Source organism: Lepidochelys kempii, chromosome 15 (genome assembly GCF_965140265.1).
Source record: "Lepidochelys kempii isolate rLepKem1 chromosome 15, rLepKem1.hap2, whole genome shotgun sequence".
Classification (NCBI taxonomy): Eukaryota; Metazoa; Chordata; order Testudines; family Cheloniidae; genus Lepidochelys; species Lepidochelys kempii.
In genome coordinates this window covers 16,688,776-16,716,193 of record NC_133270.1, presented here as the reverse complement: position 1 = coordinate 16,716,193, position 27,418 = coordinate 16,688,776, and the positions used below count along the sequence as shown (strand labels likewise).

General features: G+C 42.9%; 1 protein-coding gene across 16 annotated transcripts in view; it reads left to right on the top strand.

The window, feature by feature from the left end:
* Window positions 1-27,418, top strand: part of ARVCF (ARVCF delta catenin family member) — a 543,783-nt gene that overhangs the window by 415,778 nt on the left and 100,587 nt on the right. For all 16 annotated transcript variants that reach the window (XM_073313189.1, XM_073313188.1, XM_073313184.1 and 13 more), the window contains one exon: window positions 12,164-12,663. In XM_073313189.1, coding sequence (XP_073169290.1) covers window positions 12,164-12,663 — 500 coding nt within the window. The remainder of the gene's footprint in view (window positions 1-12,163; window positions 12,664-27,418) is intronic.

Genomic DNA, 27,418 nt, shown 5'->3' with positions numbered 1-27,418 from the left:
AAGGAGTACTTGTGGCACGTTAGAGACTAACCAATTTATTTGAGCATAAGCTTTCGTGAGCTACAGCTCACTTCATCGGATGCATACTGTGGAAACTGCAGAAGACATTATATACACAGAGACCATGAAACAATACCTCCTCCCACCCCACTTTCCTGCTGGGTGGGAGGAGGTATTGTTTCATGGTCTCTGTGTATATAATGTCTTCTGCAGTTTCCACAGTATGCATCCGATGAAGTGAGCTGTAGCTCACGAAAGCTTATGCTCAAATAAATTGGTTAGTCTCTAAGGTGCCACAAGTACTCCTTTTCTTTTTGTGAATACAGACTAACACAGCTGTTACTCTGAAACCTGATTTTAAGCATAAAATATTAACCTCTAATAGTCTGCATAAACTTCTGGAATGACTGAGCAGCAAAAACAGGCACAGTTGCAATCAGTGTGGTCTTTCCATGAACAACTAACCTTTTATAATCAGAAGAAATCAAAATTACTTAACATAAGCAAAAAAAAAAAAAAAAAAGGAATGAGTGTAAAACTCTAGCTTGGGTTTTCAATTTTTAATTCTGATTCTGGGTGTGGAGATGACTTTCCCAAAGGAATTTGGTGTCTCCCAGTCAATGCTCTTACAGCCCTTCCCTGGAATCCTGAGGGACAGGGAGTTTGAGTGGGCCCCTTCGGAGAAAAGTTGGCTCTCATGAGGCAGTGGGCTTTCCTAGGGAAGACCAGCTTGTTTACCACAAACCAGATAACCCTGCAATATATGTCACCAAACACTATGTGAAAAATGATATATGCTCTGTGTGCAAGGATCCTTTCCCCAAATTGCAGGGCAGCTTCATTTTAGATTATATTTAGAAAGAGAAAGTGATGACTCTTACAAAGGGCTATGTTGCATTTTTATTTGTAAAGAGACAGTTTTTGTGACTATATTGTGTTGTCTTCCCGTCCAGTACCAAGGGGAAAATGGGCTAGTACATTTGTGAGAATTTTGCAGGGCCCGAATGTATCTATCTGCCAAACAGGAATGTTAAAATTATCAACTCTCTGGTTACAGTTCTAAGAGGCTTAGGGCCTGTCGTTCCATGTTGCTGAAGGAATACCGCTTCTAATAAGTATAATCTGGTGAGATATGCAGCACGCTCTGCTCCCAGTTGAACCCAGCTGGGAGATAAGGGTGCTCAGCACTTCATAGGAAGTGCATGAAAATTGGGCCATTATTTAGTAGTGTCAAACCACAAGAAGGGAAGAAGACAACATATGTATTACCCTTAACACAACTAGAGAGGCAAGTCACAGATTACTTCTGCTCTAACCACTTTCGTGGGAGATGTTCTGCTTTCTGTCACAGCTCACGTTTTGCTAAGCATTCTGGAACTTCTGTCATCCACATCAGGCTTGCAGGAACTGGTTCTTGTGAGAAAAACCGTGCTTGAGAGCAAGGGATTTCTTTCCAGTTGAAATCACTCATTGGCTTTCTAAACCTTGAAAGCGTGTGTCATTTCTAGCTATGACATATAATGACTTGTCATTTGTTGTGTCTCCCTCCTTCCCCCTCCCCCCCTCTTCTGGGTTGATCTAGTTAGAATACAAGCCTGGTCCGTCTATGAAGATGTCTGCTTAATTTCCATTATTTATCATTTAAAATAAGTTAAAATCTTGAGTACAGTAACCTGGATCTAGTTCCATTGACCCCTCCATTGGAGATTCCTTCTGAAGAGACACAAAAGCAAATGCCACCAAACTGGCACCAACAAACGAAAAAGAGAAAAAAGAAAAGAAGCCAGAGCTGTACAGGAGCTTCTGGAAATTCTACATGATGCAAGCCTGCAGTCTCGCAGGCTAACTCTTTCTCTCTCACACTTGCATACATTGGGGGTTGAAATGAACACTAATCTGGCAGTTGATGGGTACTGAAATATTGATTGATCTACCAAACTCGAATAACCTCTCTGTTACCTTGAGGCAAAATTTTATTTTATAGCCCTTGTTAAAAGCAGTCAGGCAACAGGGGACTTCAATTTTTGTTGCCATTTTGCAAACTGCATGCAGGATGAACAACTAAATACTCTCTTAGAACCTATCAATTTTGCATTTTCAAAAGTTTTGAAACATCCCTTTGATTTATTGTTCCACTGCAGTCTTGTTAGGACCAATTTACAGGTTTTGTTTTGCATTTCTTTTGTTGTTTTTCCATATTTCATATGATCAAGGGGCTTTGACAAGCAATTAATCTGAATGTGGCAGTAAAGTTTAGCTTGTGAAAACGTAAAAGGAGTGAATGAGAGCTACTTCATAAAATAGTTGCTCTTAGACATTTACAACTATTCAAAGAAATATTTAAACAATTAAACCTACATCTCAGGTATGCCCTTGATCTATAAGAAGCTAATGACAATAAATAGTGCTTCATGTTTAATGATGAAGCCCCAAAGTAATTAGTGCGTGATTACAGCTTTTTAATTCTCTTTAGTCTTTTCATCTTAAAAGTAAAGTTACTGCCTATCAGACTGTCTGGAGTGGCTCACGACCAAGAGTGCCAACCTCAGGGCAGACACCCCAAACTGGCAGTATGTTCTATTAGATTTCATCAACCCAGTAACAAATGTGAACTCCTAGATCACTGAAACAGTCTTACCATGGAGTCACAATCAGTCCCCTTGAGATTTCCAGTCTATCTTGACATCCAGGCAAGCTGGACTTAGTGATAAATGGTCACTTATATCAAAAATTGCAAAATATTCAGGCTACTTCCAGACCCAAAAGACCAGTCACGTGCCCCAGATCAATTTGTACCTTAGATTTCATTATCAAAGACAACACTGGTAGCCTGTAATAAATTTAACTAAAAAGTAGGAAAAAGAAATGAAAGGTTTTTTACAGGTTAAAGCAAGCAATCATATATACATGAAGAAGTTTGTCTGCGATTCAAAAAGTGTCAGATATAGTAATCTATCAGCATTGAATGTCTTTTTAGGGCTTAACCCAGGTCAAAAAACCTATATTTTATCTTGGAATACAGACATTTCAAGTAAGATTAATGCATACAGCAACTTACAAGTATTTTATAGAATCTAAATGCATTTTTACAAGTCTAACACCTATCTTGAACAATATTAACATATAGGTGAGCTGGTCTGGCTTCCAGCTATGAATTTGTCAGTGCTCTGCTGGTGCCTGCAGACTTGGCAAGAGCTGGCACCTGGTTTACCAGCATCACTGTGCCCATAAAAGGTAATAAATAGATGGCACTGGAAGCTGAAGTCCTCTATGCATAGAATAGGATGATGATGGTAATAGAAGCTTCAACCATTGTGCCTCAAAGAAAACTGGGAGGGATCTTTTTAAATTTGAGACAAGATGGCAGGTTAGTTTTCATGCCATTCAATCTTCGACTGTCCGTTAAAACTATCGCCCAAGGTCGCAGACTGTGGTGGCAGTTTGTGTTGTGGATATTTGTTCTCTAGAAATAGGAGCAAGATCAAGCTTCGTTTTATACAGGCCACTGTATGGCCCTGAGATGTTAAATAGTCCTTGTATGGCCCTGAGATGTTAAATAGTCCTCTTTCCATTTAGGCCTAAATAAGTAGTGATGGAAGTGTCTGATAACACTTTTAATATCCAGTCTTTGGCAATAACCCATACCTGATCCTTCAGAGGAAGGCAAGTCCCAGGGCAATGTATGCTGCTAGTGGCGCAAATAGCAGAAAAATTAAAGGATAAAAGCACATTGTGAGCAATTCGTCTTCACAGGCAGGTAGAATAAAGGAGGTTGAGGTTGGTGGTGCCTATTCTTAACACACACCATATGAGACTTCTCTCAGCACAGTGTTGTATGAGGACAAGACATACAGTGATTCTCATCAATACCTGCAGGGAAGGTACTGCTCACGGAGGAATGCCAGGGAAGGGGTGTTAAATAGGGGAATGGTTGATCCCAAACCAAAGTAGACCTGGAATTAATCACTTCCACAAGAGAAACTATAAAACCTTGCATACAGAGGAGGAAATTGGAACAAATCTAACCCTTCTGAATTGTCTTCTTTAAGACTGGGGCCTTTGGGCCTGAACCAGGCACAGGACTTTTTGCATTTGTCAGTGACCTTGGTATTATCTGTGAGTTAAATTGAAACATGCCTGTGATAGATGCTCTAGAAATACCTCAGATCTGCACTGGTTTTGCCAACCCGCATGCTGCTCCAGTTCCAACATCCAATTCCTGAGCAGGGATTAATTGTGTGTGGAGATTTTTCGGTGTCCACAAATATTCCCTGGAGTTTGGAAAAGACCAGCGAATTTATTTTGTCCCATGTCATTTTCAGTAAAGGTAGATAATTCTAGGAATAAATTACACACAACAAACATAATGCCAAATAGAATGCTTGGGAACAGATCACTATGTACTTCATTAAACCACAGCATCTTCTGCTCCTTCATTGTGTGGAGATGGGAATGAGCTGGACTCTTGTTTAGATGCTTACCCAGATCATGGCAGAAATCCAAGTGTAAGACTTTTTTTTATTTTTTTTTTTTATTTTATTTTTAAATGAAGGTTCTTCTCCGCTATTGCTGCATTAAGATGTTACTAGAGTTTAAAATAATAAACTTCTTGATCTATACCTGGTGGCAGAGTTACTGGACTTACTCCCATTCCATCCCAGAAAACTTGGATAAAAGCTAGTCATCTAGGTCTACTGCATTGTGTTGAAGTGATCTAACTCTCTCTAAGTAGAGGATCCTAGTCAGGTGGGTTATATCTGCACATTGCCTTTCCCAGTTGGTGGAAGTTTTATCCACTCTCCGATCAGCCAGCTATTGACAGTGTTCTCACACTCTTCTCATCACTGGCCTAATTTAAATCAGTTGTATTTGAATATAAATTGGGGCGATGGGGGGGGGGATTCAGATCTTCAAATACAGATGCGTGTACAAAGGCAATTTTTCCATTTGTTTGCACTCCTGTGCATGTGGCTGTGTGTGTTTTGTAAAGTCAGTCTGCCATTCTGGCTCTCTATATTGAGAGTGTTTGTTGGGATCATACACATTTTTAGAATGGGCCCCTCGGTCTGTAAAATTCAGAATTCAGGCAACTTTTATTGATATTAACGCCATGTCCCCAACACTGGAGTGTAACTGACAAGACGCTGAGTTTGCGTTCTCTTGAAGGAGGTAAAACACAAACATAAACAGCATCAGGTGCAAAAATTTCAAAACCTGACCTGCGGTAATGAGTGCAATTCTCCATGCACTATCACTTGGACTAGTGAACAACTAGGGCTGCCAGGTGTCGAAAAGTGACCCTGGTAGCTCCAGTCAGCACTGCTGGCCGGTTGGCGGTGCAGCAGGGCTAAGGCAGGCTCCCTGTTTGTATTGGGTCCACACGGCTCCTGGAAGCAGCAGCATGTCCCCCCTCTGGCTCCTATACATAGGGGCAGCCAGGGGGCTCCGCACCCTACCCCTGCCCCAAACGCCAGCTTCGCAGCTCCCATTGGCCAGGAATTGCAGTCACACAGAGCTGCTTGGTCACACTTCCGCATAGAAGCCAGCAGGGGGACATGCCGCTGCTTCCGGGAGCTGCCTGAGGTAAGCGTGGCCCGGAGTCTGCACCCCAACCCCTTCCCACTCCCTGTCCCACCCTAATCCCCCTCCTGCCCTCTGAACCCCTTGATCGCAGCTTGGAGAACCCTCCTGCACCCCAACCTCTCATCCTCAGTCCCAGCCCAGAGCCCGCAACCTTCAGCCAGAGCTCTCACCCCCCCACGCCCTAACTCCCTGCCCCAGCCCTGATCCCCCTCTGAATCCCTCGGTCCCAGCCTGAAGCCCCCTCCTACACCCCAAACCCCTCATCCCCAGCCCCACACCTCAACCCCTCTGCCGCAGCCTAGAAACCCTTCCTGCACCCCACACCTCCATCTGGAGCCGTCACACACACACCCTGCACCCCAGCCCTGATCCCCCTCCTGCCCTCTGAACAGTTCAGTCCCAGCCTGGAGCACTCTCCTACACCTCAAACCCCTCATCCCCAGCCCCACCTGAGAGTCTGCACCCACAGCCGGAGCCCACACCCCAACGCCCTGCCCCAGCCCAGAGCCCTATCCTGAACTCCAAGCTCCTCATCCCCAGCCCCACCCCAGAGCCCACACCCCAGCCGGAGCTCTCGCCCCTTCTTACACCCCAAGCCCCTCAGCCAGCCTGGTGAAAATGAGCGAGTAAGTGAGGGTTGGGAGAGGGAGGGGGGATGGAGTGAGTGGGGGAGGGAGCTGAGTAAGAGTGTTCTGTTTTGTGCGAGTATAAAGTTGGCAACCCTATGAACGATTGACACTAAATCATTTTTCCTGGCAAATGAGACCTGGCAGAATTTTAGACCGATGCTGAAGCTCTTTTGGATGTGTCTCTGTATGTCTAAAATGCATATTTAAAAAAAGAATTAAACCACCAAAGTATGTCAAATACAAGACTAATTAACGTCTGCCTGCATTCCACAAACTAGTGCATTGAGTGAAGGCTTCATTCATAAAGGGACACTAAAAGTTTCTATACCTAAAAATGAATTTTTAACATTTGTCCCCTATTATAACTAGGGAAGATAAAAACAACGATGGAATTTCTTTTTAACTGGTCCTTGCTGCAAGTTGAATTGCTATTAAAAGGAGCAAATTGACATATTGTGCTCTGTTCATGAGGAATGTGCACAGGTTTATTTACAATGGGTTCCACAGTAAGTTGGGGTGAGAGAAATGCATTTTGATTCTATGGTAAAATAGGTCCCCTGCTTACTTTTAAAGGTGACTTGTAAAAGTATTTTTTTTAAATTGGATTCATGCCTTGTTTGCGTCCTTCATAACTTTTTTTATATACACAAGTGGTTTCTGTATTTTTTTTTAAATGCTGGAAGTATCAGGACTACCAACTATGGGGTTTTTAATTTTACTGGAGCATTTGTTGGGGTCTATCAAGACATATAGTGTGACCTTACACAATTTGATTGAGGGGCAGGAAATGCTAAATCATTTTAACAAAGGCCCCTGTTCCCATGCTGTTGTTTGATTATATAGGTTAACTGGATATTAACAAAAACTAGTAAAAACCAGAATTTTAAACAGTCTAATTCTAAATCCCTTCTCCCCCTCAATTGCCCAACTTTCACTCTCTTGTCGTCTTCAGTGTCAGCATTTCACCGGTGGAGTATCAATAGTGTGGGTTGGGTTGGTTTGGTTTGCTAAAATCCCCTGTTGTGTTCATGGCTGTAGAGTATTCTAAGCTAAGTAGAACCTGAATTTCTAAAGTTTATAAAACAAAGTTTTTTCAGGCCTCTTTTTAATATTTTGAAAGAGTAAATAAAAAAGGGGCACAAGCCCAATTAAAACAAAAGAAAACCTTACAACTCACTTGTAAAGTAAAAGATAGTCTGGAACATCCCAAATACCCGAGCAAGCCAATTTTTAAGTTCTAATAACCATAACCGTATCCCTTCTACTTCTACTGTTTAAACCTATGGATTGTGAGAGTTTGAAATTGGGAGATAAGTAATCTGGATCTTTGTTTTGATGCTTTTTAAACTCTGAATAAAAGGAAAATTTAATTTAAATTTAAATTTTCTAGATACTTAGTCTTTCGCTTTGAACAGGACTACATCCTTATCAGATTTTGATTTCATAGCAATGCACAGGCAAATACTTTCAATGCAGGTCAGCTTATTTTTTTAAAAAAAGGGAGGGAGCAGGTAAGCATAAAAATTACAGCAGAATGCAGTTAACCTGGAGACACCATCTTGCCGGGGATGGAAGTGTACTGAGATACCTGGCCAGAGTCAGGCTGAATGAAGAACTGTCTTTTTTTAATTATTATTTTAATTTTAAGGTTCCGCCTCAGCAAAGCAAGCTTGTTTTTATTAGCCACTAGGGGGCTTTGTGGTTGTTCCATGTTTGTGGATGTCCATGAGCACTTCTGCACTCTTTGCAGATGGAAAATGACCTGTTCTAGTTGGCTGTGTCTTCCTGCCTTTTGACATTATTGAGGAAAGGCAGAATTGTCATTTTCAAGTTTCCCACTTAAAATCCCACAAACACTTCTTTCCATTTTTTTAAAATTCTTGGTCCGTGTCTCTCACCCCCCCCCCCCCCCCGGCGTAATGACTTTATCACCGTTTTGAATGTGGGCTCAAACAGAAACATGTGAACCCTCTTCTATTGCCTTTCGTTCCATTGCAGCAGCTCTGGATTCCCAGATATTAACTCATTCCCCTGCATGGCAATCTTCCAGATGTTACTTGTGCTGGATGGGGAGGCTGTTTCTGTTTCTGATAGGTTAACCAAGCACTGGATGAGGAAAAACTCCCTTCTTCATTCAGCTGAGGTGCATTGGACCAAAATTTGTGTGCGCTTATTAACGCTTTGTACAGCGTATTAATAGTTCCCCAGAAAATGCTTTAAAGTAATTGTTTATCTTGTTTGAAGGCAAATGTCTTTATGTTCTATAGGGATGGCAACAGATTTGTAATCCTGTTTGTTTCACTCCAATAACTGTCCCATTGAAGAAGGCTTTGGGTGGTAGGAACAGAGTTTGAGGAAAGCCTGAAAAGCCTGCGCAGGAATCAGACTTTATAAAAGGGTCAAGAATTAATAGCAATGGGCACCTGCCAACGTTTTGTGCAGTTTGGGCTTTTGTGTTTTCATTGTCAGTTTGTGCTTCTAGTTTGATTATGAGCTAGCAGCTTATGCGGTGCTGCTTGACTGGTCAAGAGCTGTTGCTGATGGCTACAAAGGAGTGTTTCCTTTTTCTTCATCTGCTTTCCTTGACTTTGATCTACACGCAGTCTTTTGCTGGCTTAGGAGCTCAGGAGCACATCCCCTCTCAAGGAATTTGAGGCATCTGATACCTTCTCATATTGAACACAAGGTTGTGCTGAAATGAATGGATTTCATCAGGGAGTGATATTTTTACAGCAAGCCTCAGCAAAATCAATAGGTCGTTGTGTTGAATCCTTCTTATTGGAGTAATTCAAGGCACAAAATCTCTTCTCCCCATTTTGGTTCTACAAAGTATATTAAAACTGGATTTGATCCTTTCTTAGAGTTGTAAATACTTTTTATGAGAATTTTAATTTATTTTAAATATTTTACATTTAATAATAATCAGTGGTAATATAATAATTTAGCATTGTGTCATACAAGAGACATGGTGCTTTCGCTTGACTCCACACCATTAGGGTCTTCAATCTGATTCCTGTGGGCAGATGATGAAATCAAGGAGACTATGTTTGGGCATACGGCGGACCGCCCATGCAATTTGAATAACAAGACCAATTCTGAGCTGAAGAGAGGTTTCATTGTGGTGAGGTAACCGGCCTCATCCCTAGACAATAATTATCTTCATCTTTGTGCATGGAAACCCCATGGTTAGTGGGACGAGAATAATGCTTATTTAATTTTACAGTTCAATTGAAGTTATAGGTAGTTACCTTGTAGACAGTTGATCTGACTGACCCTTGGTGATTGACAAGTCACCTCATCACAACAGCAGCCATGTAGAGGGTGACTGTTTGTGCTCATCTCTGTCTCCCTCTACTGCTTTGCCGGGCACAGTAAAGATACGGCATTAGGAGCAAGATTGAGGCAAGGAGCTAGCGTGTTTTCATTGTATCCTAGGTGCATGTAAAAACACAATCTTGCTCATTGCATTAGAGTTCTGGTGTTTTCTTTATCCTTTTTGTCTTGTAAATGGGAATAAATCATTTTAATGTTATTACTTCCCCTTATAATGAAGACTGAAAACAGCTTTGTTACATAATGGGAAATGTAATGGCTGTTCAGACACTGTAAATTACAGCCTAAAGAAAGTAATGAATTATGCATGCACAAATAACTGCATCAATAAAAGGATTTTCTTCAGTTTCTTTCTGAGTGTTTTGAACACCTGCCCATTTATATCCTCTCCCCCACCCCTTTCCCCCTCCATTTCTGGTTAAGATCAGCAATTAAAGTAACTTAAAGTTGGAAGAGATGCTTTTAACATATAGACGTTAATTGTATTATTCTGAGTTCAGACCCTGTCCCCAGTTGCTCTTCTCCTTGGGGTTCTAGTTTAATTAGCAGTCCCTTAGAATATTACTGTGTTCCTTCTTGCAAAATAGTAGTAGTCTATATAGCCTTCTGCATGACATCAGGAATATTTCAGCTATGCACAATGTGTGCCTAAAATCCAAGTTTAAGGACCTCTTTCCTGCAATTTAAAATTGCTTGACTGAGAGAGCCACAGTTCCAATCTGCCCAGAACAATGGCAGCTGGCAAAGGCTTCCACTGTTTAAAAAAAGCAAATAAGCTGTACTTACAATTTCATGACTGTTTTTAAAATTAAAATTGCAGTACACACACACACTGCGTGGGAAGGGCTGTGTTGTCTTGGATTCTGTGGGGCTTTGCAAAATAGTAACCTTAATTTCTATTGATGGTCATCCCATCTGTCAGGTTTACTGAGCAATGAAAGAAGTAATATAATTAACTTCTAAGAAGTTCCTTTATTTTAGCAGATACAAAACCCACTATTAATTGGAAGAGGGGCAGAAAACCCCCATTGTACACCATAGCTGTATGGATCGCTTAGTGATCTTAAGCATCTGGTTTAAAACAGTTAGACTCCTTGGAACACAGGTTCAGAGCCTTGTAGGATTAACTTGGCCCTTCATCCTTCAGAGGCAGATAAACGGAGTTTACTATGTGTGGGTCTTTTGGTTGAAACTTTAATAAACAAGGCCCTGATTCTGAAAATGTTTGTGCACATTTTTAACTTTATACATGAGTCATTCTGTAAGCCAGTGGGTTCACTTGTGTACATAAAGTTAAGAATATTCTTGTGTTTTCAGGATTGATGGCCCCTGCACCGATGGCTGATATTTTTTTTCCCCTTCACCCCACTGCTGTGCAGTATGTTACGCACTGGTGGGATTTTACCCATTGCTGTGTCCCATTTTACCCATTTACTCATTGCTGTAGATAGTTTGTGAAATGCTGAGCCTACAGGATGTGAGGTAAGGCCCCCCCTCCCAAATGTCACTTTGTTCAAAATGTCAAACTATATCTATCTGTCTCTTTCAATAACAAGTTCTTAAGCTGAAAATGTATCTCCTTACAAATATACTGAAGAAACTTCACAACTGGTTGCTCAAGATATGATCTTTTTCAAAGTAGGAGGATAGAATTACAGTGACTGCCATTAAAAAGTCAATTTCAACTACTATTATATACTGTTCCTAGAATCAGGGCTTTTCTACGGAGGGCAAAAATATTTTGGGTGATTGTGGCTGCCCTTATTGCACAAACTATATACAATAAATTACACCACTGTTAGTTAGAAAGAGATCAGTACAGTTGTTCCTAATGCACAGAATGACTGCAGCTGGCGGCTTGCATCTAGGCTTAGCCGCTGTCCGGGAGGGAAGTGACAGGGTGGTGGAGTGACTTACCCTAGGTCACATTGCAGTTCAGTGGCAGAGCTGGGAAACCTTGGCCTCCTCACTATCAGTTGAGTGCCCCAATCCTGGACCACTCTGCAGAAGATCTGTTTGGTATGAGCTCTGATTCCAAAACTTGGGTGTTCCTCCACCTTTTGCAAATGATCATTGATGAACTGAGGGAGCTTGTCTGGGCCCCAGTAACACGTGCTCTGAATTGGAAATGTAATGGACCTTGTTATCCTTGCTAAAAAGTGTGTGTGTTGGTGCAGTGTTTGGGGAGGAACTACAAGTAGTTGAGAGGTGCTTTCTGTCCATACCTTGGATGCCTTTAGATTTCTAGCTCATCATAAGAGGATCATCATTAATGAGGTTTAGTGTTTCCCACTAAATGTAACCCAGTTCTATCATAACTACTTTGGTAAAATACCTAAATGAAAGCAACGTTGCTGACTTACAATTCCTGTCATCGTTTTACTGCTCACCAAACAAATATTATGCTATGGTCTCCTCATTGCTGAGTGGTGATTAATGCTGCTTAATTTTGGTATGGCCAGAAAAACACTATTTGAAAAATGCAAATATCCTACCGCTAATGCATGTGTGAGGTTAAAAAGATTGATCATCACCCAGATGTTAATCCTGGCTCAACAGCACTGAATATTAAATACACTTTTTTTTTTTTTAATTTTGAAATGTTCTTCTCTGTTCAGGGGCTACGATGACCCTGTTGAGACAGAAATGGTTGACGAGAGGATCCCTTACCTTCACGGTGGCTACGCAGCACCATTAGCACAGCCTGAGAGGGGGAGCATGGCTAGCATCGAACGCCTGGGCAAGCGCTCCCCCTCCATTGACAGCATCCGCAAAGACCCCAGGTGGCGGGACCCTGACCTCCCTGAAGTGATTGCCATGCTCAGTCACCCCATCGATCCAGTCAAGTCCAACGCGGCAGCATACTTGCAGCACCTGTGCTATGAGAACGACAAAATAAAAAAGGATGTGAGGCATCTAAAAGGGATTCCCATCTTGGTGGGGCTGCTAGATCACCCAAAGCCAGAGGTCCATCGCAAAGCTTGTGGGGCTCTCAGAAACATCTCTTATGGGAAGGATAACGAGAACAAGGTGGCTATAAAGAACTGCGATGGGATCCCGGCATTGATCAGGTTATTGCGGAAGACAAACGACATGGAAGTCAGAGAGCTCATTACAGGTCAGTGTCTGTATTTTTTCAGGGGAAGGCTTTATTGGTTTTGGGAACAAGAATTTTTGAAGGTGGCAAGATTGTCTAAGAGTTATGAACCACTGGCTGCAGTCATTTGTCTCAGGGCATGTCTGTATGCCGAGTTAGCATGAGGCATGTGGGGGTGTAAATCTACAACACTGCAGCAGGTCTGTGTGGACCCTGCTGCTGTGCACTAAAAGTTCAAAGTACGCTCGGGAACTCTACACCATAGAAGTCTAGCTTTGTGGGTGCCTTGGGCTCTCATACCCTCCAGGATGTTACAGTGAATACAAGCCCTAAGAGGGCTACATACACTATATGTAACAGATCAAGTTAGTTCACTCCAGCAAGCCTAGCTGGATTGAGAGCAACAACACTCGAGTTACACAGAGTGATTGGATTAGCAGCACAGAGTGAATTGCATCCCCGCTACATTACTAGTTACAAATCAAGAGCCCTACGAGCACCACATAACTCAAATGCGAGATTTGTGTGTGTAGCTGGGAGTTGGGTTATGGGCAAAACTCGAGTTGCTTGCTGTGAAGACATGTGTTATGTCCTTAAGCGCCTGATGTTATGAGACCCACTGGATGCTGCCGCATTAAGTGCGTCACAGTGTAGCTGCATGCACCTATCTATTCAGGGGAAAAACCAAGGTGCTGTGCAATGTGTGGTGAGGTTGTGTGGCTAATGCTATAAAGGCTAGAAAATTTTCAGATTGACAGGCACAGGGGCTGCTGCTGAGACAGTTTTGGGAGAGGGAATGTTCATTATAATTTCAGGAAAGGAGGCACTGCCGTTTTTTTAAATAAACTGCCGGTATATACTTAGCAGTGATTTTTTTTTCCCAATTATTTGTGGCTCTATTATTCAACCAGCTTTTGTCTGAACTTAGCCTTGGACATACTCCAAAATGAGTAGTGAATTACATGCCAGGTTTCAAAGTTCAGCCATTGAGTTACATATGTGGAGGGGGGTGAGAAAGCGTGTCAACAACTCTTCACATTGTGGAGACTTATTCTTCTTCAGCCTCCCATAATTCGAAAGCAGGAACATAGATTTTCCCCCCTTTGAAGAGTCAGGGGTGGGGGAGGAGGAGGAATGACAGTTAGATGGAGACCAGATGGAAGATTTTACTCCAAAAATAGAGTTTTTCAGAAAGCACTAAGCATGTGAAAATAGGCCTGTATGATTGAAATGTTTAGCTACCTCATCTGTATTGGGATCTGCCAAGCAAATTCAATCATAAAATGTGGCATAATACATTTGAGGTAAACATTATAATGCTATAATCACTGCAGGACTTGTGGCAACTCTCTAGGCTTTTACCAGACATCGTCCTTTGAGATGGATATTGGTACTGAGATGCTTGTCCTTCCTCAAGCATTTTTATTTATTCAGCAAACTGGGCCTAACCATGCAATCCACAAACTAACTTCCCTCCTTCCAGTCCTTCTCCATAGAGCTAGGAAAGAGGAGCCTTTTGCTAAAGTATTTGATTCAGCAGGATGGCTGACTTTGTATTTTGTCCTTTTAAAAAAAAAATTGGATAAATAAAATGCATTTCTCTGCAGTTCTGGTTTGTTCAAAACTCATTTCCAGAGCTCTGCCAAGGAACACATTTATTTTGTCAGATTCAAAAAAGAAAAAGCTAGTCTATAATTTACTCTGGAGGAACATCATTATAATGTTAAGTGGTAATCAGTCATCTCAGAGATGGCAAAAACAAACTGGAGTTTGCCCCCTTTCCCTCTGAATGGTGTTTGCTTTGAATCCCGACTGATGAATTAATTTCACAGTGTAAGTATGTGCCATTTGATCCTACCTCAGAAGTAAAATTAGTAATTTTGTTCTGCGTCCTTATGTAGGTATAGTTCCTACTTGCTATTTTAAGCTGTTTTTTCTCTACTGAGAAACCCTAGGAATGTTTAAAAGTATTAACCTAAACAGATGTCCAGCAACAGATGATGATTCTTTAATCTCCATCTATGCAGGATGAATTTAATTCTACTCTTAAAGCAATAGCGTCAGAACTGGGTGTTAAACATTCTAGCAGTAATGCCGAAGGGAACAGAGTTTCAACAACAATTGTGTGGGCTGAGGCTGGTGGAATCACAGCTGATATTCAGACTCAGCTGAGACTGAACTGCCCATCAAAAAAAGGTTTCAGAGTGGCAGCCATGTTAGTCTGTATGCGAAAAAAGAAAAGGACGACGTGTGGCACCTTAGAGACTAACAAATTTATTTGAGCATAAGCTTTCGTGAGCTACAGCTCACTTAGAATCATAGAATATCAGGGTTGGAAGGGACCTCAGGAGGTCATCTAGTCCAACCCCCTGCTCAAAGCAGGGCCAATCCCCAATTTGTGCCCCGATCCCTAAATGGCCCCCTCAAGGATTGAACTCACAACCCTGGGTTTAGCAGGCCAATGCTCAAACCACTGAGCTATCCCTTCCCACACCACTGAGATGAAGTGAGCTGTAGCTCACAAAAGCTTATGCTCAAATAAATTTGTTAGTCTCTAAGGTGCCACAAGTCCTCCATCAAAAAAAGAATTCTGAAGGACAAGACCAGGGAGAAATAAGATTCAAGTCTTTAAAACAATACAAGAGGAGCATTCAGCCAATGCTACTGCAAAAGGACTGCATGCTCTGCAGTGTTACGTGCACTGGTTACAGTTCTGGAGCTCTCATCATGATGATGATAAGTTGACTTTGTATCAGGATTACTTCCCACTGCAGTCGATCAGAGTATGCGTTTGCCATGAATGCATTTTATTCTGTCTGGAATTAAACCTTTGAGAACTTTTGCCACCATACAGAAGTTTGTTCAGATTCAGATGGAGGTAAAGAAGAATAAGTTTAATTGCTTCTTTTAAAACGCTGCAACTTCAGACCAGTTGTTACACGTTATCTACACTAATTGTGATAGTGATTGCTATTCAGATCTGAATTGTGGCCAGCCATTAATTGACTATTCTAGGTGTGGTTGCATTATAAAATAGGGCTGAGATTTCCAAAGGGTCTAAGTGAGTTATGCCCCCAAATCCCATTGCAATTTGGGCACTGGACTCCCTTAAGCTCCTCTAAAACAAAAACCCGGCCTAGATGTATACATCAATATATATCCTAGGATACTAACTCTGAAAGGACACAGGTTAAACAATCACTGGATGCATCTACACGGCAAAAAAATAAAAATAAATAAACCAACCTGCCGTGGTGAGTCTCATTGCTCAGGTCAACTGAGTTGGGCTTGTGTTGTGGGGTTAAAAATAGCAGTGTAGCTGTTCAGATTCAGGCTGAAGCCTGTGCTCTGAAACTTGGCAAGTGGGGAGGGTCTGAGAGCCCAGGCTCCAGCCTGAATCCGAACATCTACACGGCTATTTTTAGCCCCGCAGCGCGAGCTCCACGGGCCCAAGTCAGTTGACCCTGGCAGTGAGACTCACTGCTGGAGCGAGAGGAGGTTGCTGGGTAGACATACTCATCGTATCACTCAGCAGTCTACAGTCAGGTTTCAGTATTCTGATATCACATGACTGCTAGACTAGGTAAGTCTGTGTAGCTTTTCCCATCTCGTGGTATCACCTGCCTTGGATTTGAAAGCCTGTTGTTGCTTGACATCATAGCTCTTTTACTAGAAGTTCTGTGTATAGCCTAGAATGGCATTCGAGCATGATGGCCCTCAGTGCACGCCAGGCATGTTAGGCATTTAAAAATACCTACCAATCCCCAAAGATATAGTCATGATGTATCCTCTAGTTCTCTTTTTTTAAAAAAATCTAGGGTTGCACAAACAGCCTGCACTTCTTGTACTGCAGAAATCTCAGTTTATTAAGGCTTTCACAGCTACACTATGACTTGAGCTGCAATCAGAAATGCTACTCTGTGGAGCTCCTCCTTGAATCAGTCCGCAGTTATCCTCTTGGGACTGTGCAAAACTACCCATTCAATGGATCATTTTCTGACTTCAGAAATGAGAGCTGAGCTGATAAAGAAAGAAATCTGTTCTGACTGGGAAAGCTGCAAAAGTTTTTATCTTGAATGATAAGGTTTGGTGTGGAACAAATGTTCCCATCAGATATGCAAGACAGAAATTCTATTACACTCTTTTGACAAGCAATCAGAAGTTAGTAGCTTTAATGAATTTTTCATTCTTTGTGTGCTCATTGAAATGTAATTTTGTTGTTTAATGACACTGCATGATATTTTAAGTGGTGCAGAACATTATTCTTCTGACACTCTGTATTGGCAAATTGGGTTTAATTGAAAAATGATTGACCTTAAATGTTCTAAGGAGAAAATCTTTTGATCTAATAATGTTCTATGTAGAAAGTTGCTGTTTGATGCAGCCAATCAGAATCCATTTCTTGTGGGCATTAATTAATGTATGTGAGAAGCCTAGCAGCTAACCAGAATTCATTTTAGCGGGCACTAACTCCTCTTGGAAGTCCACTACTATGAGCAGCATATTTTCTAATTACAGGTGAATTTACTCCTTTTTTCTGTTGGGAAACCTGTCAAAAGAATATATATTTCATGATGCACTCTGTAACCCAGTAATTTATCTTCAGGACCTGTGCTTGGCCTCTTTCAGCTTGGGATGCCCAACTCCCATCACCAGAGCTCAATTTTATTTTATTTTTTAAAAGACTGCATATATAATAGAATACATGTCAGACAGATGACTACAAGATCAACTTACATCAAGAGCACCCAGCGAATATATGCAATTTATTTTAGATGATAAATGATTCAGTGTGCTGCATAGATGAAAGAGTAAACAGGTTCTTGGTTTTTTTAAATTTAATAGTAACACTGGATTCTGCAACTAAGCAAAGTAAGAAAGAAGATTCTGTTTGGATTTCAAAAGATGTTAGCATGTCTGTGTTTGACACACTTTCTTTAAACCTGCCCATCATAGACAGCTACTGGAAGGTGGGGCCCACAGCATTTGGAACTGTGGGCTTAAATTGTTTTTATATGCTGTGAAGTGAGGATTTATAAAAACAGTTTTATCTTCTGTTTTCTTTGTTACAATTTGTATCAACCAAACTACTTTAAAAAGACAACCGTGTTGCTTCTGCCTATGCTTGATGCCTTGGGTAGCTCGAAACCTACATGTATATTCAAGCTAGCTCTTATGAATGAGAGAGAAAATTGATTATCTTCTGCAAGGCAATAGTATATCTTCTTATTTAAATCCTAAAATGTGTGCCAACCACTGATCAATGCTCAAAAAGGCAAATTCTTTTAGTAAAGGCACATGGAAAAAGTTGATGGATGAATTTGTCTTGCAGTTACTGTTTTAATGACTTCTCTTTAGGGTCATTTTAAGGAACTGATAGATTGACAGGAGTTTTAAAACGGACTTTTTATAAGATAACATGTTAATTATGACAGGTTTCAGAGTAGCAGCAGGTTTCAGAGTAGCAGAGTAGCAGCAGAGTAGTTAGTCTGTATTCGCAAAAAGAAAAGGAGGACTTGTGGCACCTTAGAGACTAACCAATTTATTTGAGCATAAGCTTTTGTGAGCTACAGCTCACTTCATGCTAATAAATGTAGTGAATCATTTTTAAGGGCAGAGGTCAAATTACAGTGATATTAATCTTTGTCACTCTTTGTTCTCGCTCAGGTTTAACGTACAGTTTAAGAAAAATTTTAGAGTGAACTTAGTTGTTAGGGATTAAAATCATGTTGCTATGGGTGCCACCATGAGAACCTCTTCCTGAGCTTGGTCCCCCAAGACACTGGAGAGATGCTGGGATGTAAAGTTCTGATGTAATCCCCTTCTTGAGTGATACCTTTTGAAAAGAAAAAAGTTTTGTTTTGTTTATTATCTGTCTCCCTTCTGAAGAAGTATTTTCCCTACATAGCCAGCCATGAATCTAAATCCTTCCCACATCATCAAATGTTGCATAGGGAATGACCAAGGCTCTGCCTATCCTGGACCACTCTTTGTATATCTTCTAAGTTTTTTTTCCCTCCCTGAGTACTGTTTGACAGAGAGATTATTTTGATCTGTATCCCCCATATAGCCAGCTACTGGACTCTTGTCATTTATTTCCTTTGAACATCTTAAAGGTCCTACTTACATATTTTTGGTATATATGGGGTATCTTTTGTGCCTCTCTCTAGTTTAGCAATGCCTCCTTTGGAGCATAAAAAGAGGCTGTGCAGTGGGGGAGAAATGGAAAACCTCGCAACCCTAATTGCATCCTTGAGTCCAGAAGGGACAGAGGAGATGCGGGGTGGGGGAAGGTTCTCTTGGGTGTCAAGTTGTTGTCTTGCAGCCCCTACAAGGAGCAGCTGTTTGGCTGCCCAAGAGAGCATTTGTTTTTAAGGACTTGTTAGAGTTTACAGGCTACATTTCTTTAGAAACTATGGATGAAGGTGCCCATGAGTGCCTTAACTCATGCAAGTAGTCCCGTTGTTGGTTTAGATGGGACAACATGTTTGCTGGACTGGACTTTCTTTTTCTGGCCATTCAAGCTCTGCAATCCAGATGTGATTCTCTTGAATTCACGTAGGATTTAGTCTGTTCAGAAATAGCTACCAGTAATTGACAACATAGAAGAAATATGGAGATAAGATCCTTGTTTTACAGACCTAGGGCACATTAAAATCTATACACAGTTGTCTTCAAGGTGGTACCCAAGCACTGGAGAATTTTGCAAAATCTTCTAATATTAGGACTGCTGGTTTGTCTGATGTCTTAGAAGGGTGTTAAACTTTTTGATAAGCTTTGTTCTATGTTGAATTATATCGTTAAATTGGGACCATCCTGTCCTAATTCCAATATTAAGAAGATTTCAGATTTCTTTTAGACTTTTAAAACATTTCCCTAGTTGATTCTTCTCTAATCTCAAAAAATGAAATTATTTACTCCAGTAGCATTGTAATGTAATGAATAGTCAGTTGTCTGGGGCAGGTGAAGAGAGGAAACTGATGATTTGATGATTTAACTGGGAATTGGTCCTGCTTTGAGCAGGGGGTTGGACTAGATGACCTTCTGGAGTCCCTTCCAACCCTGATATTCTATGATTCTATGAAACATCCTGTTTCAGATGAAGAAAGTTTTGTGAATCTCTGACAATGAAACCACTCAAACATGAAGGGTATAAACTTTTAATACTTTATTCAGAGTGTGTCTGTGGCCTACCAAACTTTTGTATTGGCCTCTTCCAAACTCAGAATGATTGATTAAAGATTTATTTTGTTAAATCTCAACATGCTTTTTAATTATGATGTTTTACTAGCTCAGGTAAGAATTACTGTAGGCCAGTAGAAATATAGAAACCATAGGAATGATCCTGCTGCATCACACCAGTGATCCGTCTCTTCTGGTATCCTGGTTCTGCCAGTTGCAAGTACCGGGTGCTTCAGAGGAAAGTATAAGAAACAGTTCTGCAATAGACGTGCCCACAGAAATAGTTTTGTAAGGACCCGAGGATTAGAACCCAGGTCTGCAGAGCTAGGTGTGGCTGATATTCCCATAGTCCCACCAGGAGGCCACATAGAGGCACTGCCAGGGAGCACTGTGGAGAGTGGGCGCCGCAGGAAGTACTGCCCACGAGACCCAGAGTGACAGTACCCTGCAGCCTTCTGATTAGCCAAATGCTCCTACTTAACCCAGGAAGTTGTTTGGGCAACCACACAGACCTTGGCTTGCTGCAACGCCGGACTTTACCTTGTCTCCTGATTTCTGGTCTCTGGCTCCAACCTGACTTAGACCCCAACTCCTGCCTCCCAATTCTAGGCTGGTACTGCCTCTGATCTCTGGTCTTCAACCCTGGCCTGACTCTTGTTTACAGGACCTGGCCTTGTGATTCCTCCAACTCCTGCCCAGTGACTCCCATCCCTGGTGGGCAGACCTAAGCCCAGCTGTGACCTCTTGGCAAGACAACCCATTCTCCAGTCCTTTACATCGTTGTTTTTCCTCAACCCCCATTCATATTATAAGCACATTGGTAGCCCCATTGAAGTCAGTGGGACAATTCACATGCTTTGCTGCATTGTGAGTAAAGAATGGATAATTTGTTAAATCAAAGGGTTTGATATGATTCTGATGACAACTTATTGAACAGTTCTGTTTTGCCTGATTATAAGTATTTTATATTGATTAGGTAGTTGCCTTTGCTTTCTTTACAAAGTATCTGTGTAAGTTGAAGTAGAAGAAAATTAGTATTGGCTTTTTTTTTCCTTCCCAGAATTGAGTGGAGATATTGAGCTTTTTTTTCTTTCTCTGTTTCCTTTTTTTCTTAACTCCCAGAGTGTTTAGTAAATTCTGCAAAAATGAGGATATGTTTGTTTAATATATAAATTGGTAACAATGGAAAGCTAATTTACACTTGTCATTTATATTATCTTTTTTAAATGCTAAGTAAAATAATTTCCAAAAAGCACACATAACTTATATTGTGTTGTGTATCTACAGTAAGTGAGGTGTGCCAAGTAAATAATAATAATGTATGTACCCAGAAAGAGATTAAAGAAAGATGGGTTTTAACATCTGAGGTACATTCTTTTGTTTGCTGCTGGATTTGTTTAATATTTAATGTGTTCAGTTAAATCTAAACAGATGTCTGGGTTTTGTAAATGCCACTTGGAATTCGAGGCATCATAAAGTGTCAGTCTTAAAGCTCTGTTAGTTGTCAGTCTCCTGGGTTATAATTGCCACTCACGACTGGTAGCAGAGATAAAATTCCCTTTCCAGTCTAGTATGTAACATGACCCTATATGGATCTCACACTATTAAAATAGGACAAAAGACATTTGCCATCTCTCATTTTTTGCAGTGAAAGCTTGAGCATTAAGCATTCATTCCAACCCACATCAGGGAGGATTCAGTATTGCAACTTTATTTTTCTGTTTGTTTATAGACAGGTGTAGCAGGCTTGGTCCTTCTTTCACGTACACCAGTTCTTCTTCGAGAGCTGTCCCTGTGGGTGCGGCACTCCAGGTGTGGGTGCGTCCCTGCACCTTCGCACGGAGATTTTTACAACAGTACTCGTACCGGTCGCGCGTGCGCAGAGCTTGCCCCCCAGCTCTGAGCGTACCTTAATAGTATGCGTGTGCAACCGGTCTCCTCACTTGCTTCTCTACTGTCCCTGGCCTGAGACGGAGCTCGGCAGACTTGTTAGAAAACTTTTCTCCCTTGTTACTCTTACCCTTTTAGCTAGTTAGTTTGTTACCAATAGTGTTAGTTATTAGTGTTACCAGTAGTGTGTGTTAGTTTTCTCTCAATTTTTTTTTCTTTCTCTTAGTTCCTGTCAGCGCAGCCACTTCCAACATGCCTGGCTTCCCAGGCTTTAAGTGCTGCTCTAATTGTAAGCATGCCATCCCTCTGTCAGATGGCTATTCAAAATGCATAAAATGTTTGGGGGAGTCCCTCATCCCCCCAAAAATGTGCCCACTGCAGCAAACTTGAGTCTAGGGCACAAAAGGACAGGGAGTTGAGGCTAAAGCTGCTCCTGCTGCAAAAATCCTTAGGGTCAGCTTCAGACCCAGGTGCGGATTCCGGCTTTGCTCCATGCCACAGCCCCCCCGCCTCTAACAAGATGAAGAAAACTTCAAAGAACATCACCTTCTGTCACCCGCAAAGCGAACTTCACGGGAGAAGGCTTCTCCCGGCAGGTCTGCCGCCTCCCTCCCAGCGCTTCCCTGGCTGAGCAGTTTTGACACGCCGGGCGAAACCCGCTTCAGGCTTCCTGTTGCCTGCCTCTCAGATGGCACCTTTCGGCACCGTGGTGGAAGTGGTGCCGACACATGCGGACGTGCGTGACCCCCCGCAGGCTGTCACTGCTCTCCCAGCACCGACACCTGCTGAGCTGGCCGGCGGACAAACGACTTTAAAGACACTGGTGCAGAGGAACTTTTCGTAGCAGCAGATTCCTCTCGCACAGCCCTCACCACACAGAGGACCTCCAGCACTCCAATTTTCGCAGTCAAGTGACCTGCTGGTGTCACCCGTTCTGCAGTCACCCTTACTGAATGCCTGCTTCTCCCCAAATGCTCAGCCATGGTCTGAACAGCCTTCCTCCAGTGAGGAGGAAGCTAGTCTCCAGGGGGATTTTTCACCATATGAAGTCTCTCATCTGCAGACCCCAATTAATAGAGGCCATAGAAAACATCACCTCGTCCTACTCTCAGGATCCTGCCCCATGGTGTGTAAACCCGTGGATGGCACCACCTGTGCCCTTCCCATCACAGTGGCAATATTGGGCCCCGTGGGCATCCTGTCCTCGAGACCACTCTCGCTATGCCACCTCAACCAGGCCCGACACCGGCCCAGCTCCACAAGCTCACGAACCTGCCACCGATGCCAGTCACCAGACAGCACCATCACAAGTGCAGAATCAGGCACGACCTGTCTCTAAACCAGTAGACCCAGTTGTTATGCCTGACGAAGCCCTGCTTCCTCCTCCCCAGTCATCTTCAGATGACTTTTTTCAAAATTTCAAGACCTTTTCAAAAGAGTGGCCAGTGAATTAAGAATCAGTCTGGAGGAGTTTCCTGAATAGCAGCATGAGTTAATGGACATCCTGCAGCTGCCGCCTTCTTCCAGGATTGCATTGCCAATCAACCCACCCTTCTGGAACCTGCCAAAGCCATCTGGCAGACTCCTGCTGCAAGCTTACCTACCTGCAAACGAGTGGACTGCAAGTGCTTCATCCCTTCCAAGAGCTCTGAATTTCTTTTCACTCATTCAGTGCCTAATTCGCTGGTAGTTGACGCAGTCAACCAAAAGAACAAGCACCAGTATCCCAGCTCCATCCCAGCCGATAAAAACAGTAAGCATTTAGATCTGCTTGGATGTAAAGTATACGCGTCTTCCACCCTACGATTTCGAATTGCTAATTATACGGTTGTTCTGGCAAAATATGATCACAAAAATTACAACAAATTCATGGACTTCATTGAGGACATTCCAGAAGCAAAGAAACAACAATTCACTGCTTTAGTCTCTGAGGGACAAATCATATCACGTACCGCTCTTCAGGTGGCCCTCAACACGGCCAACACTGCAGCAAGATCTACAGCTACAGCAGTAGTCATGTGCCGAGGTTCATGGCTCTCTTCCTCTTCTTTTCCTCTAGAGGTCCAGACTACTATTGAAGACCTTCCATTTGACCGCGACAAACTCTTTGCCTCCACAACGAACGACGTCCTTCACTCAGTGAAGGATTCAAGAGCAACTCTCTGGTCCTTAAGAATACAAACCCCTACGACCAGAAGGCGACAATATAAATACCGCGCAAAACCCGCCTGCAGCTTACCAACATCCACACTACCCCATGTATAACCAGCACTTCCAGAGATCCCATGACGACCAACAGCAGCAACAACACCAGAGACCCAGATACCAGAGTTGCCGCCCCAATTCCACGGCGCTGTCTCAACCCCCTCCGACTAACAAGCAGATTTGAAGCCTTGGTCGAGGGTTTCGAAAACCATGTTCCCACTTCAGCACTTACACCCCCTGTCCCTACTTTTGGACACTGCCTACGACCATTCTTCCATCAATGGCACAACATTACCACCGACAAGTGGGTTTTAGAGGTCATCACACTTGGCTATTCCATCCCCTTCCTATTCATGCCTTCTACCCACCTTCCCTCCCCGTCCCTCTTCAGGGACCCCTCTCACAAGCAACTGCTCCTGCAAGAAGTGCACCATCTCCTTCTATTGGGAGCAGTGGAGCTTGTGCCGGAAGGGGTTTTACTCCCATTATTGCTTAACAGAAAAGAAAACCGGGGGATGGCGACTGATCCTTGACCTCAGGTGGCTCAACAATTTTATCAAGAAGCAAGAGTTCAAAGTGGTAACCCTTGCCACCATAATCCCAGCGCTGGAGCAGGGCGATTGGTTTTCAGCCCTCGACCTACAGGACGCCTGTTTTCATGTGACAATACATCCAGCCCACAGACGCTTCCTTCGTTTCACCCTTGGCTTGACGCATTTTCAATACAGGGTACTACCCTTCGGCCTATCCACTGCCCCCTGTGTTTTTTCCAAGCTCCTGGCTGTAGTTACTGCCCACCTCAGGAAGCAAAGAGTCATAATATTTCCTTACCTGGACGACTGCCTTCTCAAAGCCTCAATGCTCGACGGAGCGCTTCAATTCACGCAACTCAACGTCGATTGTTTCCTATCCCTCAGCCTACGAATAAACAACAACAAATCCACATTAATTCCAACCCGGCACCTGGAGTACATCGGAACACACCTCGATTCCCGGACGGGAATAGCATCTCTCCCATCGGATCGCTTCACCATAAAGCAGCTGGCAACAAAACTTTGCAACAGTCCTCAAGTCACCGCTCGAGACTGTTTGTTTACAACTGCTAGGTCACATGGACTCATGCACTTTTGTGGTCCAAAATGCACGACTCTACATGAGGTGCTTCCAAGCTCAGCTGGCCATGGCTTACAGACCCAATGTGCATACCCTAAACAAACCCCTATCCATACCTTTCTGAGTCAAAGACTGTCTCCTATGGTGGACAGTTCCCTCCAGTCTCTGCTCTAGAGTCCCCTTTCTCCAGGAGGCTCAATCCATCACTGATGCATCCCTCACAGGGTGGGGTCCTCACCTGTTACATCACCCAGGGGCTATAGTCTCCAACAGAAACCTCCCTGCACATAAACATCCTGGAACTTCGAGCTATAAGCAATGCCTGCCGTCACTTCCTCCCGTTTATCCATACATGTTGGTTCTGGATTATGACAGACAACATTGCCTGCATGTTCTATGTAAACAGGCAGGGAGGAGCTTGCTCTCATTCGCTTTGCACAGAAGCTATGAAACTCGAACTGGTGCCTTGCGAACAATATCCAGACATCAGCCGCCTACCTTCCTGGAGCTATGAATACCACAGTGGATGAATTAAGCAGACACTTTCCCTGGGACCACAAATGGAGATAAACTAAACGATCATCACCAACGTATTCAGCATTTGAGGCTACCCAACCATAGACCTCTTTGCAACTGCAGAAAACACAAAATGCCCCGGATTTTGCTCCAGAGCAGGACTGGGCAAACACTACCTGGGAGATGCATTTATGATTCTGTGGCACCGGAACTTACTCTATGCTTTTCCCCTGATCCCGATTCTCCACAGAGTTCTGACAAAAAATACAAACAGATCGTGCCAAGGTGATTCTGATTGCCCCAGCATGGCCCCGACAGCCATAGTTCCTATTCCTCACCAAGATGTCAACTCGACTACCAATCTTGTTGCCTCTCTTTCCGAACCTCCTTTCGCAGCAACACGGCCAATTTCTCCACCCCAACCTGTCCATGCTCCACCTCAAATCTTGGTTCCTACATGGTTCTCCCAAAATGAACTAGCATGCTCTGATGAAGTTCAAAGAGTTCTCCTACATAGCAGAACACAATCTACTCGCACCACCTATCTCCAAAAGTGGAAGTGATTTACCCAATGGTGCTCAACAATGTCTCCTCTTTCTCCTATATCTGCACCTCTTCCTCTTATACTTGACTACCTGTTAAACCTCAAACAATCTGGACTTTCTTTTAGCTCCATCAAAGTCCACCTAGCTGCTATTACAACTTTCCACAATAAATTGACAGTACCTCTGTGTTTTGCTCATCCGATCACTAAACGTTTTCCCAAAGGACTTCAATCCCTATACCCAGAAGTTAGACCTCCTACCCCTCCATGGGACCTTCACTTAGTATTATCTTGCTTAAGTCAACAACCATTCAAACCCCTAGCCACTTGCTCCCTCTTACACCTTTCTAAAAAACAGCATTCTTAGTGGCAATCACTTCTGCCAGACGGGCAGGAGAAATAGCAGCTCTCATGGCAGACACACCATATACCCTATTTTTTAAGAACAAAGTTAGCCTTCGATTACACCCTAAATTTCTTCCTAAGGTCCATTCATCATTCCACATCAATGAACTGATACACCTGCTGACCTGCTTTCCTAAACCACATGTGAACTCTTTTGAATCCACAATGCATATCCTAGACGTACGCAGAGCTTTGTCCTTCTATTTTCATAGAACCAAGCCCTTTATGAATTCTTCTAGACTCTTTGTCTCTATCGCGGAGCGATCCAGAGACTTTCAAAATGGATTTCTGACTGTATCCGACTCCGTTATCAGATACGGAAAGTTATGCCTCCAGCAGACATCAGAACTCTCTCCACTAGATCGATGGCTACCTCTGTGGCTTTGCTACGCAAAGTTCCCCTGACTGACATCTATAAAGCAGCCACTTGGTCTTCTGAACACACTTTTGTTAAGCACTATTCCCTTACTCAGGGCTCCCTCTCAGACACACGATTAGGGAGAGCTGTTTTATCTACTGCATTTCTACCCAATCTGAAGTCCCTACCTCCTTGAGATACACTGCTTTTAAGGCACCTGGAGTGGATCACCCACAGGGACAGCTCTCGAAGAAGAGGAGGAGGTTACTCACCCTGTGTAGTAACTGACGTTCTTCGAGATGAGTGTCCCTGTGGGTGCTCCGCTGCCCATCCTCCTCCCCCTCTACTTCAGAGTTGGGGTAGCCTCTGTTGTAGAGAAGGAACTGAGGAGACCGGTCGCACATGCGTACTATTAAGGTACACTCAGAGTGGGAATGCAAGCTCTGCGCGTGTGCAACCAGTACGAGTACTGCTGTAAAAATCTCCGAGCGAAGGCGCAGGGACGCACCAACACCTGGAGTGGAGTACCCCCAGGGACACTCATCTTGAAGAACGTCAGTTAC